The sequence below is a fragment of the Coregonus clupeaformis genome, chromosome 17, assembly GCF_020615455.1.
Source record: "Coregonus clupeaformis isolate EN_2021a chromosome 17, ASM2061545v1, whole genome shotgun sequence".
Taxonomy (NCBI): domain Eukaryota; kingdom Metazoa; phylum Chordata; class Actinopteri; order Salmoniformes; family Salmonidae; genus Coregonus; species Coregonus clupeaformis.
In genome coordinates, this window is record NC_059208.1 from 597,850 (window position 1) to 617,700 (window position 19,851).

Below are 19,851 nucleotides of genomic sequence, written 5' to 3' on the forward strand. Positions count from 1 at the left end.
GAGGGATGGAGAGGGATGGGGGACAGAGGGAGGTATAGGGAGGGATGGAGAGGGATGGGGGACAGAGGGAGGTAGAGGGAGGGATGGAGAGGGATGGGGGACAGAGGGAGGTAGAGGGAGGGATGGAGAGGGATGGGGGGACAGAGGGAGGTAGAGGGAGGGATGGAGAGGGATGGGGGACAGAGGGAGGTAGAGGGAGGGATGGAGAGGGATGGGGGACAGAGGGAGGTAGAGGGAGGGATGGAGAGGGATGGGGGACAGAGGGAGGTAGAGGGAGGGATGGAGAGGGATGGGGGACAGAGGGAGGTAGAGGGAGGGATGGAGAGGGATGGGGGACAGAGGGAGGTAGAGGGAGGGATGGAGAGGGATGGGGGACAGAGGGAGGTAGAGGGAGGGATGGAGAGGGATGGGGGACAGAGGGAGGTATAGGGAGGGATGGAGAGGGATGGGGGACAGAGGGAGGTAGAGGGAGGGATGGAGAGGGATGGGGGGACAGAGGGAGGTAGAGGGAGGGATGGAGAGGGATGGGGGACAGAGGGAGGTAGAGGGAGGGATGGAGAGGGATGGGGGACAGAGGGAGGTAGAGGGAGGGATGGAGAGGGATGGGGGACAGAGGGAGGTAGAGGGAGGGATGGAGAGGGATGGGGGACAGAGGGAGGTAGAGGGAGGGATGGAGAGGGATGGGGACAGAGAGAGGTAGAGGTAGGGGGATAGTAAAGAAGTGGTTCCAATGACACTAAAACGAACAAACTAAACTCAGTCTCCCCCTATCCTCCCTCTTCCTCACTGCCCGCTTCCCCCTCTCTCTCTCCCTCTTCCCCCTCCCCCTCCTCTCTCTCCCCTCCCCCTCCTCTCTCTCCCCCTTCCCTCCTCCCCCTCCCCTCTCTCTCTCTCCCCTCCTCCTTCCCTCTCTCCAGCTATGACCCAGACAGTGGCCATGACAGTGGGGCTGAGGATTCCCCAGACTCCTCCCCTCCCTTCTGCTTCCTCACCATGGGCATGGGAAAGGTCCTCTTACCCCAGGGGGCAGCAAACTTACACCACAATACCCACAGTACCCATGGGAACAACCATGGCCCCCCCACCGCCCCCCTACCCCAGCGCCTGGGGGTTTGTCTGGACTTTGAGAAGGGTCGGGTCACGTTCTACGATGCCCACTCACTGCGCACCCTGTGGGAGGGGCATGTGGATTGCTCTGCCCCTGTGTGCCCGGCCTTTTGTTTCATTGGTGGAGGGGCACTGCAGCTGCAGGAGCTGGTGGCCAATCGGAGCACAGAGGAGCCACCGCACAGAAGGGTCACCATCCAATCACGCGCCACCAATTTAGGTAACTGAAGAAGTATGGAGTGGAATGATGTGGAAAGAACCTTTATCAACTTTATGTTTACTTTTTTTATGTATATGTTGCGTTTGTAATGTCTGCAACTGTTGATGATGTACATTATGCAGAATAGAAGAATGTCAATGTCCCGGAATCCAGTGGATTGTAAAGCGTTCTGCAGGTTACATCAGGATCTGTGTATTCTGGTATGATTCCAACTGTTGCTGTTGCTGTGTTGCATCTGAAAAAGACTCATGAGTAGGACGTTTACTGTTAAATGACTCATGAGTGGAACGTTTACTGTTAAATGACTCATGAGTGGGACGTTTACTGTTAAAGAACTCATGAGTTGGACGTTTACTGTTAAATGACTCATGGGTGGGACGTTTACTGTTAAAGAACTCATGAGTGGGACGTTTACTGTTAAATGACTCATGAGTGGGACGTTTACTGTTAAAGAACTCATGAGTGGGATGTTTGCTGTTAAATGACTCATGAGTGGGACGTTTACTGTTAAAGAACTCATGAGTGGGATGTTTGCTGTTAAATGACTCATGAGTGGGACGTTTACTGTTAAATGACTCATGAGTAGGACGTTTACTGTTAAAGAACTCATGAGTGGGACGTTTACTGTTAAAGAACTCATGAGTGGGACATTATCTGTTAAATGACTCATGAGTGGGACGTTATACATTTTACATTTACATTTTAGTCATTTAGCAGACGCTCTTGTTATCTGTTAAATGACTCATGAGTGGGACGTTTACTGTTAAAGGACTCATGAGTGGGACATTATCTGTTAAATGACTCATGAGTGGGACGTTATCTGTTAAATGACTCATGAGTGGGACGTTTACTGTTAAAGGACTCATGAGTGGGACATTATCTGTTAAATGACTCATGAGTGGGACGTTTACTGTTAAAGGACTCATGAGTGGGACGTTAACAGTTAAATTACTCATGAGTGGGACGTTAACTGTTAAAGGACTCATGTTACCTGCACTTCACATAGATCTAATTGTTTGAAACCAAACCAAAATGCTCACATTGTGGCAGATTCTCTCATAAGCTTCAAAAATCTATTACAAATCAAGAGGGTATAAATGTATATTCTATATTTTGACACAAAATAGAGAAGAATGGGATTTACACATTATGGATATAAACTATTTTGCATAAATCATGCGTTGATGTCAATGGGAAGATTTAGGATGTGTGTGTATTCAGTTGAATTAAAATTATAATACTTGTTTTATCATTTTCATCTGAACTGGCTGAATATTTATACCGTTTTATAGCTTTTTATTCATAGCTTTTATGATTATTATGACTGGCAATAGTTAATTTTTACTCAACAGATTATTAGTAAAAAGATAGATCTTACAGGGTCGAGGCTCAGACTGTCAGTATTCATACAGTATATTGAATGTGTGTCTGTGTGAGAGTGTATATTTACTTGAATGTGTGTGTGTGTGTGTGTGTGTGTGTGTGTGTGTGTGTGTGTGTGTGTGTGTGTGTAAGAGAGCGAGAGACAGAGAGAGAGCGAGAGGGAGATGGTTTTCATGTGTTTGATACCATTCCATTCCAGTCATTATTATGAGCCGTCCTCCCCTCAGCAGGCTCCACAGAGAGAGAGAGACAGATTCAGAGTCAGTCCAGTCCAGTCCAGCCTGTTGCTCGGAGGTCTGGCTGTGACAACCATGCTTTCTGTTCTGTCTGTCCTGAATGATCTGGTTCTATATTCAGTTGTCTTATAACTTGCAGCACAGCACTTGAATGACTTTAGACTGTAGCATTTCCCAACCCTAATTTAGACTTTGCCATGCTGGCAGAATGTTTGTAAAATGTCATGAGAAAAACTAATAAACAATTCAACAGTTACATTGAGGTGTTATGTGTATTATGTTCTATTTCAGGAACTAACACATATCAGTAATGATGACCAGACAGGGAGAGGAATCAGCGGTCCATTCAAGAACACTGCATACTTTTGTCGTAATCTAGAAAATGAAGTCAAACATAGAACAGAAGAAGCTGGTCATTTGTCATTACATCACGTTTAATGGACGGGTCATTATAAGAAAATTCATGGCTCTTTGAACTCTGATTTTGCATCTGATTTCATCAAAGCTTTTGTTGTGGTTCTCTCAGCCCTCACACAGGGAAGAGCAGGAAGCCACTGAAGGTGCAACGTTTATTTGAATTATCATAGAGACCATAGCCTGATGGGAGATGCATGTAGATCAAGTCCCCCTCCTCCAGCTCTAGAGTCACTGCATTAGATACATACTGATGCCCTCCGTGGCTATTGTACTGATTTGACAATATTTCACGCTGCTTATTCTTAAATAAGGATACACCCATATATGCCGATGTGCGGACGTCCATGCCAGAGAGTCTGAAGTAGTAGATTCCTCTCACTGATGCTGTGAAGACACCTGCATCAGAGGAAAGGAGGGATAGATCAACACTGTCTGTCTCTTATAGACACTGGAGCAGTCTGGTAGTGATGTCGGTGTCTGTAGCTAATGTCATATATGTAGCAGTAGTACCTGTCACTGGGCTGTAGGTGTTGCCAATGTTGGTGAAGACTTTGGTGTAGATCAGTTGGGTCTCAGTATTGAAAGGTCCTACTTTTCCTGAGTTAGTCAAACCAGCAGAGAAGGCCACCTTTGGTCTGTCTGTGAGCACAAAATAGTTCAATAAGATACTGGACGTTGAGTAAGATAAATTCATAAAAGGAACATATTCCCACACCACATTAGAGACGATGAGTTTCTGAAAGTCTGCGTTTGTCTTTCCTGTGTTCTCTTTCTTCAGCCCTTCCACTTCCCCTTTCAGTTCCTCCACCTCTCTCTCACTGGCTGTCACTCTGGTCCCCATGGCTGACAGTTCTGCTGCTTGGGCTGGAATTGTGTGAATAATGGCTAGAGCTCTAGATCTTATTTTAGATGTATACTTATTCATACATTACCTGTATTCTCCCTCTTCAGTTCATCAACCTGGCTCTCACTGGTTGTCACTCTGGCCTGCAGAACTAAAATATCAAGTAAACAAATGCAAATAAACTGATGATGAATTCAACACACTCTTTCCCGACTACAATAGTCAAATGAAATGAAGCTGTCTCACATTACCTGCATTCTCTCTCTCCAGTTCCTCCACCTTGTTCTTGTGGAACTGCAGTTCAGTCATAGTGACACTGAGCTCCACTCTGTGGTTCACCACCTCTTTCTGCAGCTCCTCCACCTCTCCTTTCAGCTCCTTCACCTGGCTCTTAATGGCACTCAGTCTGATCTCCAAAACTACAATAACATGAAGAGGCTTTTTAATCCATACTGAATTAAAAAGAAGCTAACCCACATGCAATAAACATATTGTAGTGCCCGTAGTACAAAAGTTTGGATCTCTTGGTGTAATGGCTAAGGCGTTCGACTGACACTTGCAGGGACTCGGGTTGGAGTCCCAATTGCCCTACATCCTGAATTTGCTACTAGTATACATCAACACTGTTCTTTCTTTACCTGAGTTCTCTCTCTTCAGTTCCACCACCTGACCCTCACTGGCTGTCACTCTGGTCCCCATGTTCCTCAGCTCCACTCTCTGCTCCACCACCATGTCCTTCAGCTCAGTCCAGATGTCAGGCTAGGTGGTCAACTGTTCAGCATCACTCTTTCATCCTTCACTGTGACCCTGTTCAGTGATATCATTCTCTCTGACCCCTCCTCTCTCTCCCTGACCCCATGTCCCAGACAGACAGAACAGCAACACCTGCAGAACTACAGCACCCCTCATTCTGAAACAATGTCTTTTCAGAACTCATGTAGTCTACTGGGCTCAGTCCCCTTCTTTATATACACACTGGTCTTGGTGGACCAATACATGAGATGTTGACACGTGTCCTCTGTGTGAATGTTCCAGATAGCCTTGGCGGTGTGATAAAACAGGGAACATTTTGCACAGACTAAAAGCAGGTCATTTGTATCTGATGCTGTGCATGTGGGAAAATCAAACCTGTTACTTCTGTCTGTCTGTGTTGTGTCTGCCATTAAGTAGGGTCGGCAGGTAGCCTAGTGGTTAAGAGCGTTGGGCCAGTAACCAAAAGGTCACTGGTTCGAATCTCCGAGCCGACTAGGTGAAAAATCTGTAGATTGCTCTTGAACAAGGCACTTAGCCCTAATTGCTCATGTAAGTCGCTCTGGATAAGAGCGTCTGCTAAATGACTAAAATGTAAAAGAGTAGGAAATAAATATAAAGCATCAAAGTATCAGAAATGTCATCATGCTTACTAAATAAAGATTTCCAAAGCTCCACTATGCATATTGGAGGATTAGGTAGTCATCACCATAGTTTGTACACCTAGATCCACAAGGTGGAGTTAACTTGAAGGGATTGAGGGTTTAAAACAAAGTCTCGCCCTGCTTCTGTGGCTGTTAACAGAGCAGGAAGTATCCAGGTAGTTAAATAGAACACACACGGTCCCCACGCACTGCACAGCCACTCCTGCCACCTGACTAGCCTCATACAGGTAAGAAACACCTGGTTGTGTTCTTTCTCACTCATCTGTCTCTGTTTTCATGTGTTTTCTCCCTGTGAACAAACAATGCCAATAGTATGTCTGTCATATAAGAATGTCCCAGATGGGAACCTGACAGGGCTATAAAGTTGTCGTATTTTGATTGACTAAATGGGACGACATGATATGTGGGGAATGGCTCTCAGCACTTGGCTTTGCCCAGTTTAAATGCCAGGTAAACAGGAGTGGTATTATTTGTGCATGTCAACGTGTGTATATACTGCCAAGTGCCAAACTGCCAGAACTGGATTGGCTGTGTATCCGCCCAGGCAGCCATGGTTCTGACAATCATTGTTCCACAGTCTCATAATGAGCCACCAGAATAGCTCAAGACACACCTGACTGTAGCATGTCACATCATAATAATCACTAAGTAACACCGTAATAAACAGTATGTATTAAACATCACAAAATGTACCTCATTCACAGAGACAGGTTTGTTTAGACATGGTTAGTGAAGAGTTAAAGTTTGTATTTGTAAAGCTAAATTGCCTTTCTTGATGGCCCCTGAGGGGATAATTAAAGTTGAATTGAATTGAATTATATTTTAAAAGGAGGAGGAGAAGGAGGAAGAGGAACAGGTGGTTTGTGACAGGATTTTATGATAGGATCTTATCAGCACAGCCAGGTGAACACCAACCAGGTGAATACCAACACTTTGCCTTGACGTGACAGAACAGGATTGAATCTGTCCATCAGCTGTAAAACAGAGGGAGGAGGAAAAAGAGGAACAAGGAAACAAGAGAAAGTATTTCTCTAAATGTCAAACATATATCTTATGTAAGGATTTACAAATATTTTAGGTATGTAGGTATGTGTGTGTCTGAGTGAGTGTTGTTATTGGGTGGTGTGATCTCAGTCTCTATCTTTTCATCAACTCTCTTGCGCTTTCATGTTCATCTTTGGATTTTAGCAACTGGGTTTGGGAAGAAAATACACACATTTCTAACAATTTCAATGTATTTAATTGACTTTCACAGTCAACTTCATGCCCAACTTCACGCCCATTTTGAATATCTTTTATTGCCTTCTGCAGGTTGCTGCAATGATATTTCTCCGCCACTTGGGGGCAGTGTTGGCTCTTTCTTGTCTTGTCTCCATGGCCCAAACTGAGGAAAGTGAGTGGTCAAAATAGTATCCTTATTTAACACAATTTTCTCTCCTCATGTATTTGTCTTTGCTGGATGGGAGGATGGACATTCTGAAGAGCAATAAGTGTCTCACTCCCTCCACTCTTTTCTCTTCCTCTCCTTCTCTCTCCAACCCCCTCTCTCCAGCCGCTCTGCAGGGCTCCAGCAGGCCCCCGACGAGGGCTCTGTTTCTCAGCTACAGCTCAGATGGAGACTCCCTCACCAGCGAGCAGCTCCGCAGCCTCCTCTCCAACGAGTTCAGCCAGGTCCAGGTGTGTGTGTGTGTGTGTGTGTGTGCTTGTGTGTGCCTGTGTGTGTGTTTGTGTACTGAGCTGAAAGGGCAGAATACTAAACTGAGTCTCTCTCTCTCTCTCTCTCTCTCTCTCTCTCTCTCTCTCTTTCTCAGTGCATGCTGGGAGTTTTTTGGAGTTTGAGTGTTTGGTGTGGAGGGCTTGTCCTAACTTATGTCTTGTTTCTTTCCTTGGTTTCTCTTTTCTATGGTGGAGGGTTAATGCACTGTTTGTTTTAGTGGTACCGACTGTTTTTTCTTTTCAAAGTTAGAGAGGAAGAGGACAGAGGTTTAGTTTCCTGGGGTTTTGAATGGTGAGGTGTGAGCGATGGCTTCGCAGCCTAGCGCGGAGGAGACGCTGTCGTTACGGCATGGATTCAGGTGTGTTCCCGAGAATGGAATTAAGGTGGAGGAGGTTCTGCTCGCGGTCAGCGAACAGGTAGGAGCTGAATTTATACATTCTGCATCCAGAATGAACAAAGCTGTGGTTGTGTTCATGAAAAGAGCAAATTTGGTGGGTAGGCTCATTTCAAGTGGAATATTTGTAAGGGGTGTGTTGGTGCCAATTTCTCCTCTTTCTACCCCTTCGACCAGGGTGGTAGTTGCAAATTTGCCTCCGTTGATTACGGATGATCAAATCAGGAAGGAGTTGAGTCGTTTTGGTAAGTTTGCTAGTGGTTTTCGTGTACTGTCGGCAGGTTTTCAGGCAGATGCCGTCAAGCACGTTGTTTCATTCCGGAGGCAAGTGTTCATGTTTCTGAACAACAATGAGCAACAGTTAAATGTGCACTTTAAAGTGAGGCATGGGGAAGGGCTCTACGCAGGTTTTGCCAGCACAGATAGTCTACAGTGCTTTGAGTGTGGGGATTTGGGGCATAAGAGCTTTGTGTGCCCACATAAAGGCCATAGACAAGGTGAGGGTTCAAGCACCAGTGGGGGAAATCGAGGTCAACGTGCAGGGGGCCATGAGACACAGGCAGCAGAGGCTGGGCCTAGTCATGCGACAGATGGTAGTGTAGTTAAGGCTGGGCCTAGTCATGCTACAGATGGTGGGGTAGATGAGGCTGGGTCTAGTCATGCTATAGATGATGGTGTAGGTGAGGCTGGGTCTAGTCATGTTATGGATGGTGGTGTAGCTGAGGCTGGGTCTAGTCATGCTATAGATGGTGGTGTAGATGAGGCTGGGTCTAGTCATGTTATGGATGGTGGTGTAGATGAGGCTGGGTCTAGTCGTGTTATGGATGGTGGTGTAGATGAGGCTGGGTCTAGTCATGTTATGGATGGCGGTGTAGATGAGACTGGGTCTAGTCATGTCATGGATGGTGGTGTAGATGAGGCTGGGCCTAGTCAGGTTATGCTAGTGGATGAGGAGAGTGTAGTGGGGAAGGGTAAGCGACTAGGGGGGGTGGAGGAGGGTGTAAAGCGGAAGAGGAAAAAGGGAGAGAAGAAAGGAGGTGGGAGGGCAGAGGCTGGTGTGGTCAAAGGCACCAAGGAACCTTTTCCTGGTTCTGGGGGGGAGGCCCTGACTAGAGAGGAAGGGCAGGTGGTGACGTTGGGAGATGGAGATGAGGAGGAGGAAGGTGAGTCTGAGGAAGAAGCCGATGAGGAGGATTTCTTTTCAGACTCCTCCTCAATGGGTCCAGAGCTGACAGCCAGTCAGTCAGAGGGGTCAAAGTACACGGTGACGGAACTGTCAAGGTTCCTGAAGGAGACTAAGGGGAAAAAAGTTAATCTTGAGGCTTTTTTCTGCGATCCTGGAAAGTTTGTAAGATCAGTGCAACATGCTATGAAAAATGAGGGGAATGGTGTCCTCTCACCCAGGAAACGGTTTAGGTTGAGGAAGTGGGTCACAACTGTGCGTAAAGATCTACCTTCAGACACTGTTTAGATGAAAGTTTTCTTTCTGGCACTGGGGCTTTTTGAGCTTTGCTATTGGTCTCTCTCTTCTTCCACTTCTTATGGAGACTCTTTGGGTAGGCTCGCTTAATATTAATGGCGCCAGAGATGCGGGAAAGAGGAGTGTGTTGGGTGAATATGTAAAACAAAAAAAAGTACAGGTGTTGTTTCTGCAGGAGACGCATAGCGATGTGGTGAATGAAGTTGATTGGGGTCTCTGGTGGAAAGGGGCAGGTGTGCTGAGCCATGGGACAAATGTTACTGCAGGGGTGGCAGTCCTTTTTGTATCGGGTCTGTCTGTAAAAATCTGCTCCTCAAAAGAGGTGTGTACGGGTAGACTGCTTGTAGTAAAGGCAGAAATTAACAACAGGGGTTTTGTCTTTATAAATGTGTATGCGCCCAACACAGGGAGAGAGAGGGGGCTTCTATTTGGGTGTCTTAGAAAGGAACTCTCACAGGTATTGCCTGAGGAGACGCTGGTGGTCGGCGGGGACTGGAACTGTACGATGGATTTTACGAAATACAGAAATGGGGAGAAGCCTCATTCAGGCTCAGTGGGGGTGTTAAGGGACATTATTAATCAATTTGACCTAGTTGATGTTTGGAGAACTAGACATCCCAACACAAGACAATATACATGGGTGAAGGTCTTTGGGGCTAGGGTGAGTGCAGCCCGGTTTGATCGAATGTACATGTCCAGGAATCAGAGCAATAGGCTGTTGGGCGCTACCATTCTTCCGGTGGGGTTTTCGGATCATCACATAACCATGGCTCGGCTGTCTATTTCACCAGGGCCTCGGCAGGTATCCTATTGGAAGTTTAATGTAAAGCTCTTACAAGATGCCACTTTTTTCTCAGGTTTCCAGACTTTTTGGGAAAGGTGGGGACAGCGAAGAGAGGAGTATGAGTCTCTGAGTCAATGGTGGGATGTGGGAAAAGTCCAAATTCGGCTTTTCTGCCAACAGTATACAGCTCTCTCATCTTCAGAGGCTAGGAGAGTATTGGGGGAACTCGAGCGTAGTATTAGTGAGATGGAGGTAGAGCTGGTGGGGCAAGGCAATGTAGGCCTCCAGGCAAATCTAGCTGAACTACGTAGGGACCTGGGCAGTTTTTTCCAGGTTAAAGCAAAGGGAGCACATGTAAGAGCTAGGTTCTCCATGCTCAATGAGATGGATGCTCCCAGCTCCCTCTTCTTTGGTTTGGAAAGACAGAGCAGTGAAGCCAAGGGTATGCATTGTCTACGGCTTTCGGATGGGCGGGTGACCTCTGTGGTGGGGGAGATGCGGGAGTGGACTGTGGAGTTTTATACTGAATTGTATAGGGCAGAACTGTGTGATCCTATGTGTGCTCAGGTTTTGTTTGCCGAACTCCCTAAGCTCTCTCTGGTACAGAGGGATGAAATGGACATTCCTCTGTTGTCCCATGAACTGGCAGAGGCCGTAACCCAGATGTACCCCGGCCGTGCACCGGGGGTCGATGGACTCCCAGTGGAGTTTTATAAAAAATTCTGGGGAATAATTGGACTGGACTTCTTTTGCGTGTTGCGTGAATGCGTCGGGGTAGGAGAGTTGCCGATGAGCTGCCGGCGGGCGGCTTTGACTCTCCTGCCCAAAAAAGGGGACTTGTGTGAACTTAAGAACTAGAGGCCTGTGGCATTGCTCTGTGCAGACTACAAGATATTTGCCAAGGTCCTCGCTAACAGACTAAAGTCCCATCTGGACTCTATAGTACACAAGGACCAGACATATTGCATACCAGGACGCTTAATCACGGACAACTTGTTCTTAATCAGGGACATGTTGGACTTGTCGAGAAGTTCTAATGTGAACTTTGGTCTGGTCTCTTTAGATCAAGAGAAGGCTTTTGATAGAGTGGACCATGAGTATCTGTTTAATGTGATGTCTGTGTTTGGGTTTGGGGAAAGGATTTTGGCCTATGTGAAGATGTTGTATGCTGAGGCATCATGTATGGTTAAGGTGGGGGGGGGCTCAGTAGGCCAGTCTGGGTGAGGCGGGGCATTAAACAAGGATGCCCTCTATCAGGGCAGTTATATACACTAGCCATTGAGCCCTTTTTGGGCCTGCTACGCAGGAGACTGCAGGGAGTGTGCTGGACAGGCATAGCAGTGTCAGCATATGCAGATGACGTTTCTGTGATGGTCAGGGATGGTCAGGATATGCAGGCACTAGAGAATAGTCTGAAGGTGTACGAGGGAGCTTCGTTAGCTAAGGTAAACTGGGGAAAGGGTAAAGCTCTGTTATGTGGGGCATGGGGGGATAGGGCCCCTCCTCTGCTTCCAGGGGGGTTGCAGTGGGGTTGTGAAGGACTTAAAATATTGGGGGTGTACCTGGGCTCGGAGAGGTGGGTCAGGAAGAACTGGGAGGGGCTGTCACAGGCAGTGGTGTCAAGACTGGCCAGTTGGAGGTGGCTCCTGTCCCAAGTGTCATATAGAGGGAGGGTGCTGATAATCAACAACCTGGTGGCATCTTCCCTGTGGCATAAACTGGCTGTCCTCAACCCCCCGCCGGTATGCTCACAGACCTGCAACGCAAGCTGGTGGATTTTTTCTGGCTGAGGGCGGCAGTGTTGTATATGTCCGTAAATGAAGGAGAACAGGGCCTGGTGGAACTGGAGAGCAGGGTGGCTGCATTCCGACTAAAGGCGGCACAGAGACTGCTGTACCATACTGATGTCGGATGGAGGGAGCCAGCATGCGCGCTGCTGAGGAGAGCTGGCGGATTAGGGTTGGACCGGCAGCTATTCCTTATGAGGCTGGAGGGGCTGAGTACAGCAGGACTCTCTGATTTTTACTCTGCGCTGCTGAGGGCCTGGCAGCTACTAAGGCCCACACGAGAAGGGGGTGTGGAGCCTGGGCTGTGGGTGTGGGAGGAGCCTATCTTCCACAACCCAGGCATCCTTTTGAGATCGGTTCAGTCAGCCACCCTGAAGAGGCGACTGATGGCAGCGGGATTACTAAGGCTGGGTGACCTGCGACTGCTGGGAGTGGATGGATGGAAAACCCCAGAAGTCCTAGCACAACAAACAGGACTAACATCTCTTAAGCTGCTAGAGAGATTCCTGGGGGAAGTCCAGGAGGCACTGTCTGAGCCGGTAAAGGGGGTGTTTGAGTGGCCAAAGGGGGAGGGGCCACCAATGTTTCCGCTACTGCACGTGACGGCAGAGACTGGGGACTGGCAAGGGGGTCTGGAGGACTTGTTAGATTTTAACACACCGAGTCTGGGGGAGTTTGAAGGGGTGGGAGGTAAAGCCCTTTACAACCTCTGTATTAAGGTACGGAACATCAGGAGCCTAACAGGAGTGAAGGCACATCAGTAGCAGGGGGTATGTGGGGCGGAGCGTATGGTGGGTTTTAGATGGAGGGGGCTCTACAAACTCCCAGTATCAAAGAGGTCAGGGGACCTCCAGTGGAGGGTTTTACATGGAGCCCTGGCCACTAACAGCTGGTTAGCACGGGTTGAACCGGGAGTCGGACAGGGGTGTCCTTTCTGTGTCATGAGTGAAACTCTGATTCATGTGTGCGCCAGGTTAATGCCTTTAATGTCTCATTTGGAATGTCTGTGTGAGAGGTTGGGGGTGGGTTTTACTGTCGGGATGTTTATAATGGGGTACAGGTATTCAAATAAGGTAAAGGAAAAATGTGTGTTGTTGAATTTTATGTTTGCTCAGTCAAAGTTAGCTATTTGGATAACAAGGAGGAACAGGGTCAAAGGTGGAGGGATAACAGACCCTTTACTATTATTTAATGGGATGGTCTCTGCGCGCCTTAGGGTGGAATTTGAGTTTTATAAAATGATAAAAAGTGTGGAGATGTTTCAAGAGATATGGTGTGTTGGGGGGGCTGTCTGTATAGCTGGGGAAGATGGTCTGGATATACGGTTGTAGAAGTGGTGAGGTTTGGGTTATGTGTGGTGTTGTTTTTGTATCGTGGGGTAGAGGGAAAGGTGAGTATGCAGTACAGGGGATATTGGTATTTTTTTAATTTTATTTTAGGAGGTGGGGGGGGTGAGGTTTTAATGAAATGAGGATGTACCATTAAAGAAAGACAAAGACAAAAACTCTCTCTCTCTCTCTCTCTCTCTCTCTCTCTCTCTCTCTCTCTCTCTCTCTCTCTCTCTCTCTCTCTCTCTCTCTCTCTCTCTCTCTCTCTCTCTCTCTCTCTCTCTCTCTCTCTCTCTCTCTCTCTCTCTCTCTCTCTCTCTCTCTCTCTCTCTCTCTCTCTCTCTCTCTCTCTCTCTCTCTCTCTCTCTCTCTCTCTCTCTCTCTCTGTAGGCACTGAATGATCAGCTGCTGGAGGAGTTCATGGTGGCTTATGACGTAAATGGAGATGACAAGCTCGACATGAAGGAGGTTGCAGATCTGGTCAAATTCATCACCAAAGACGGCCACTAGACAGACTGGAAATATATAATAAACCTGTGCTTATGATGGGCCTAACCTGTAAGGAACACTTTCATTAAACAACATCTGACACATAGAAAATGTAACATAGATCACAAAACCTAAAACATACACATAAAAAAAAAAAAAAAAAAAATGTATGTCTACAGCTTGTAGTCATTTAAACTCACAACACACTTTACTTCAAGTGAATATTGGCGTGAATTAATTCTATAACAATGAAGTATGAGATTTGCTCCTTGTATCCATGTATGATTACTTTAAGTGCCTACAGTGCAGAATACTAATTGGCTGGCGAGGGGAGGACGGCTCATAACAAGGAAACCACTACTATGAGCCCGTCCTCCCCAATTAAGATGCCACCAGCCACCTGTGTGATAGCATCAGTATGCTATTCCAAGCAAAACACCACAGTACCCTCGACAGCTGTGTCTCCTGTTGTCTGTCGTCTGCACATCTGTGTCTAACACACACGTACGCGCACACACAAAGACACACACACACACACACACACACACACAGAAATAGATTTGGTACATATGTAGCCATGAACACAAGCCAAGGTGAGCTAGCATGTTCAGACAGGACCACTTCCTCAGGGTGTGTGTGTGTGTGTGTGTGTGTGTGTGTGTGTGTGTGTGTGTGTGTGTGTGTGTATGTGTGTGCGTGTGTGCGTGTGTCTTGCTCTGCTCTGACTAGAAAAACATTAGTGATTCTTCATAAAGACGTAGCCCTTTCCTGCAGTCAAATGACCTAGTGGCCTCATTGGTGGAATGTTATTAATATTTTTCATAATTTTGTAATTAATAAACAAAATCCGGTTTCTATGTCAAACGGTTTTGTTATATTTCAGTCTTCTGTGATGTAAAGTATATATGAAGTGTAATATTGGGACACAAATTCTAAATGTTATACATTTCAACTCTATATCTGACATGGTACAGATACAATAACATAACAATGTGTGTGAGGTGTATACTTTTGTTTCAAAGTAGATTTGTGTAAGGCTACCAAGAAACACTATGCATGACCCTGACTTAGCCCACTACAGTAACAACTGCTTTAAATCCCTACCAGCTCTCAGAGCAGCCAGGTCAGAATTAGACGTTCATCCATGTTTCTCAAACGTCAAATTTCGAAGTTTTTCCAAACGTCAAATTTCAAAGAGTTAAAGGTTAAGTTAAGGCATTAACTCTGAGTTTTTAAGGTTAGGGTTAAGTTCAGGCATTAACTCAAAAATTCTTAAGGTTAGACATTAACTCTGAATGGTTAAGGTAAGGGTTAAGGTTTGGGATAGGCTTAAAACAAAGAAATAAAAACTACTTTCTATCGCTGGATTCAAACTTGCAACTTTTTGAAATAGAGGCAGATGCTCACAACGCCCTAGCAAAACCGAAACCTACTTGAAAGTAACAGCGCTCACTGTTGCCCCTAGTGGCCGGTTTCCACGTCATCTCCCGACGTCCTCAGACATGGATGAACGTCGAATACTGACTTGTATCACGGGTGACCTGGCTGTTAAATCCACCACCTGTTTGTCTGAGCAGCTAAGTGAATTCAGTGGGAATCTGTATATAACTCCTTTACCAGACCAGGCCTCGGAGAGGGAATAGGCTACTAGAGTCTATAGCAGAAGTGGCTCTAGGAGAAAATCTATCTACTATCTACTGTTGAACAAAATGTTGCAGTTTAATGCTTATCATAATCTCACACATCCATTATCTTTCAGGGTGTTGGATAATAAAATATTAATCAGCAGAAAGAACATCCACACTGATTTGTTCTGCCAATAAAGTGGTGGTTTAATTCAAGTCATCATGGCTGACAAGGTTTCCACTTGTGCCTGGTCTCTGTCAGTTTAATAACTACCTTTCACAATGTCTCTCCTCTCCCTGTCTGCCATTAGAGACAGGGGTGTCTGTCTGTCTGTCAAACATAATTCCTGTATACCATTAGAGGAGAGGTGGAACGGTGGAGGAGAGGGGAGGAGTGGAGTAGAGGTGAAGCAGGACATTCAGACCTGGGACATAAAGCCCTGAAGGCATACTGTGTAGGTACAATATTAGTAAGAAAGATACAGACAGATACAGACAGAGAGAGAGAGAGAGAGAGAGAGAGAGAGAGAGAGAGACAAAGCGAGATAGAGAGAGAGACAGACAGACAGACAGACAGACAGACAGACAGACAGACAGACAGACAGACAGACAGACAGACAGACAGACAGACAGAGAGAGAGAGAGAGAGAGAGAGAGAGAGAGAGAGAGAGAGAGAGAGAGAGAGAGAGAGAGAGAGAGAGAGAGAGAGAGAGAGAGACATAGAGAGAGAGAGGCCTTCAGCTGTGTAACCTGTCTGACCTGAGTGATGAATGCTGATGAAAGTCAACAGAAAGAGAGAGGCATTCCAGTGACAGAACACTGGTTAAACTGGGAATAGAAACACAATCGCTGCTGCTGTCTGCACATTGTTGACCATAAATTCCTCCTGCAGCAACTGCACATGGACTTACATGGACAAGAGGAGAGACAGGAATGTCAGAAAAGTGAAGGTCAGAGTGTGTGTGTGTGTGTTTGACGAGACAGTTGGACACTGACAGCAGAAAAACAACATGGCTGCCTCTTTAGACTCTGTGACATCTGACCTTCACTGTTACCAGGGCAACGGTCTGACCCCTACCCCTCTCCCTTAGATCATAGGCTGGCAGGTGTCAAGCCTAGCTTTAAATGACCTATTAAATATCTGATGTGCAAAGAGGGGAGCACAGCTAGCCTTGTCCATCACTACCAACAGACAACTGAGGGAGGACAAGAAAATGCTATTAGCTGTCTAATTAAGAGAAGACATTAACCTATGAGTACATTAACAGATTCTGAAATCTCATAACAATCTCTCTATCAAAAACTAGGTATCAGTCAGATTCCCACCCAGAATGAGTCATCAAGTAAAATTTGCCAAATGTCCACAGATACGATCATCAGTACTGTTGAAAGAGAGACCAAGTGGTTCATAATTGGTTGAATGTGATCTACAACAACAACATGATTTAATTAAAAGGTGCAATATGCAGAAATCGCTCCGCCATTTCCTGGTTGCTAGAATTCTAATGGTTCGCCTAATTTCAGTTTATGTGACAAAATAAGCACTCAGAGAGTAGAGAATCATTGTACCATCTAAACCGCTGCGAAATATATATAAATAACCCAAAATATTGTATTTTCAGCTGTTTGAAGCTGGTGTACAAAACCGAAAGTAAAAGATGCAAAAATGACACTTAAGAATGGGAAGCATAGAAACAGAGCACATAGAACAGATCTACAGCTTTTAGACTTGCTTTCAATGAGAATGACAGATCTATAACGCATGTGAATTTGGTCGGGTCGTCCAAAACATTACATTTTACAGCTTTAACTATCTGTCTCTCAGTCTGTGTGAATCTCCTTTCCAGAGGTGGCACCACAGGTCCCAGAGTGGTGTGGTGAAAAATACATTCTGAGGCCCGTTGTCTTTCCTGATCTGGTAACCTAACCAGGTGAAACTCCGGACCTTATACGTTATGACATGATTAATCTGTTTAATATGGGCTATGATGGGACCAGAGTTCTTCTAATCATGTTTGTTTTTTTACTCCTGCATGGTGTAGTCCTGCCCTATGCAACTGTAGGCCTAATTAAACATCTACTCACAGTCTATGCCTCTACTGTGTTTATTCATTCAACCAGTTAATCATTTTGAATTGAAAAAGTCTAGGTAGCCTAGTCAGCCCAAGTTTGAATATAAACCAAATGTTATCCCATTTATATTTTCTCACAAACAAATGTGCTATAAATACAAAACGTTACCCCTTCGTTTACCCTGGCCAGAGGGACAGGGTGCATAGTAGTCTAGACTATGCAGCTGCTGTTGTTAGTTGCATACAGTTGGTCAGACTGAAACAAATACCGGAGGAAAGTGGAGAGCGCGCCTTCAACTTTGTGACCGGCCCGCGCGACCTGCGATTTCCGTGACGCCTCATGTCCACCAGATGCACCAAACTCTTTGCGTTCTGGCGGAAGTCATTCATTGTCAATGGAGCAGTCCGCAACGCAACGTTGAGGGTGTCGCACTAGCCTGCGGTGCGTTCTGTGTACCGTATGCAGTTCAGTATTTTCAGCTTGTGAGTTGCTTTAAGGTGTGGTGGTAGAAACACGGAAGGACACACACAGACTCCAACTAGCTAGCATTTAGCTAGTTGAAAAGTGAAGCAAATGTGCGTCAAGTACTGAAAATGTGTACTGGAGCAAAAACAAAATGTACAGTATATGCATCTGGTGGACATCAGCATGAATCTGATTTGTCAAGACTGAATCTGATTTGTCAAGACTGACAAAGGGCCTGCAGCAGCACTCCAATGTGAAGGACACAGAAATTGTGCATGAGTTGACAAATCAGTCTTTTTAACACTTTGCATCAATATATTATTAAACTATGCAAATGTAGCCTCACCACATGTTTTCCTGCAGCCCTGTTCCTATCTCACACCTACCTCATCTACCAGTCTGCCCTGTCTGAGGTTGGGCCTTCACGCCCTTACATGTGTTGTTTACGATGATCAGTGTTGTGTCTACTGTCTCTTATCTCTCTCTGTGTGTGTTTGTGTGTGTGTTGTATAAGTCAATCACAGCACCCCTCTGCTATCTTTCTCTTTTACATGCAGGAACACAGGCAGGCATGCAGACAGGCATGCAGGCAGACACGCATGCACACGCACACACACGCACAACACACACACACACACACAGAGATGATCAAGATAAGGGAATGTCAGGGGTAATAACAAGGAAGAGGGAGACAGACCTAACACCTGAGAAATAAAAACATAAAGGAAACTGAGGAGAGAGACAGAGAGGAGGGGGGTGAGGAGAGAGAGACAGAGAGGAGGGGGTGAGGAGAGAGAGACAGAGAGGAGGGGGGTGAGGAGAGAGAGACAGAGAAGGGGGTGAGGGGTGAGGAGAGAGACACAGAGGAGGGGTGAGGGGTGAGGAGAGAGAGACACAGAGGAGGGGGTGAGGGGGTGAGGAGAGAGACAGAGAAGAGGGGGTGAGGAGAGAGAGACAGAGAGGAGGAGGGGTGAGGGGGTGAGGAGAGAGAGACAGAGAGGAGTAGGGGTGAGGGGTGAGGAGAGAGACAGAGAGGAGTAGGGGTGAGGGGGTGAGGAGAGAGACAGAGAAGAGGGGGTGAGGGGTGAGGAGAGAGGAGAGAGACACAGAGGAGGGGTGAGGGGTGAGGAGAGAGAGACACAGAGGAGGGGGTGAGGGGTGAGGAGAGAGACAGAGAAGAGGGGGTGAGGAGAGAGAGACAGAGAGGAGTAGGGGTGAGGGGTGAGGAGAGAGAGACAGAGAGGAGTAGGGGTGAGGGGTGAGGAGAGAGAGACAGAGAGGAGTAGGGGTGAGGGGGCGACAGGAAAAAATGAGAGAGAAGCACATTCCTCCCTCCTCCTTCTTTCGCCCTCTCTCTCTTCAAAACAACAGCTGGGACAGGTGTGTTTTTACTGATCGTAGAGAGTGCACATGCTGACTGTGTGAATGTGTGTCTGAATGTGTGTGTGTGTTTGTGTCTGCTTATGCTGAGTCTGCACCATGTTTCACTCTTCAGCCCCTGCTGTTCTTGTTAAATCTGTTTCTGCTGAGAATAATTTGATCCCTAAGATTAATAAATCTACATTGACATTACCAGTGAAGTGAAGGATTAATTAAATGTTTGTGTGCACGTGAGTGCATGCGTACATGTCTGTGTCTCTCTCTCTCTGTGTGTGTTTGTGTGTGTGTGTGTTTGAGAGAGAGAGAGAGAGAGAGAGAGAGAGAGAGAGAGAGAGAGAGAGAGAGAGAGAGAGAGAGAGAGAGAGAGAGAGAGAGAGAGAGAGAGAGAGAGAGAGAGAGAGAGAGAGAGAGAGAGAGAGAGAGAGAGAGAGAGAGAGAGAGAGAGAGAGAGAGAGAGAGAGAGAGAGAGAGAGAGAGAGAGAGAGAGAGAGAGAGAGAGAGAGAGAGAGAGAGAGAGAGAGAGAGAGAGAGAGAGAGAGAGAGAGAGAGACCCTGGTTCAGGAAACAGAGGGATCCTGTTTTCGAGCAGACTGCCATTGTTCCACTGATGAAACACACACGACATCTTGTCCCCCTCTTGCCCGTACGCCCCAGACAACCATACCCTAACTCTCTCTCCCGAAGACACGTACACAATCACAATGATC

The 19,851-nt window shown here is 46.5% G+C and overlaps 2 protein-coding genes across 2 annotated transcripts in view; one reads left to right on the forward strand and one right to left on the reverse strand.

Moving 5' to 3' along the window:
* Window positions 1-2,819, forward strand: part of LOC121543196 (tripartite motif-containing protein 46) — a 19,317-nt gene extending 16,498 nt beyond the window's left edge. Inside the window, exon 12 of the mRNA XM_041852906.2 lies at window positions 918-2,819. Within this exon, the coding sequence (XP_041708840.1) occupies window positions 918-1,335 (418 nt within the window). The 3' untranslated portion in view covers window positions 1,336-2,819. The remainder of the gene's footprint in view (window positions 1-917) is intronic.
* Window positions 2,820-3,417: 598 nt separating this feature from the next.
* Window positions 3,418-4,939, reverse strand: LOC121543881 (complement C1q-like protein 2). The gene is made up of 6 exons (XM_041854018.1): window positions 4,846-4,939; window positions 4,459-4,626; window positions 4,296-4,358; window positions 4,133-4,227; window positions 3,874-4,012; window positions 3,418-3,759 (listed from the first exon to the last, which is right to left on the reverse strand). The coding sequence occupies exons 1-6, from the start codon at window positions 4,937-4,939 to the stop codon at window positions 3,476-3,478; spliced, it is 843 nt and encodes a 280-aa protein (XP_041709952.1). The 3' UTR covers window positions 3,418-3,475.
* Between the last annotated feature and the right edge of the window lie 14,912 nt (window positions 4,940-19,851).

Coding starts and splice junctions, on each gene's coding strand:
- LOC121543881 (XM_041854018.1), bottom strand. CDS start 4,939: ATGGTGGTGGAGCAGAGAGTGGAGCTGAGGAACATGGGGACCAGAGTG. Junction 4,359..4,458: donor ACTGGAGAGAGAGAATGCAG/GTAATGTGAGAC, acceptor TTGATATTTTAG/TTCTGCAGGCCAGAGTGACA. Junction 3,760..3,873: donor CACCTACAGCCCAGTGACAG/GTACTACTGCTA, acceptor CCTCTGATGCAG/GTGTCTTCACAGCATCAGTG.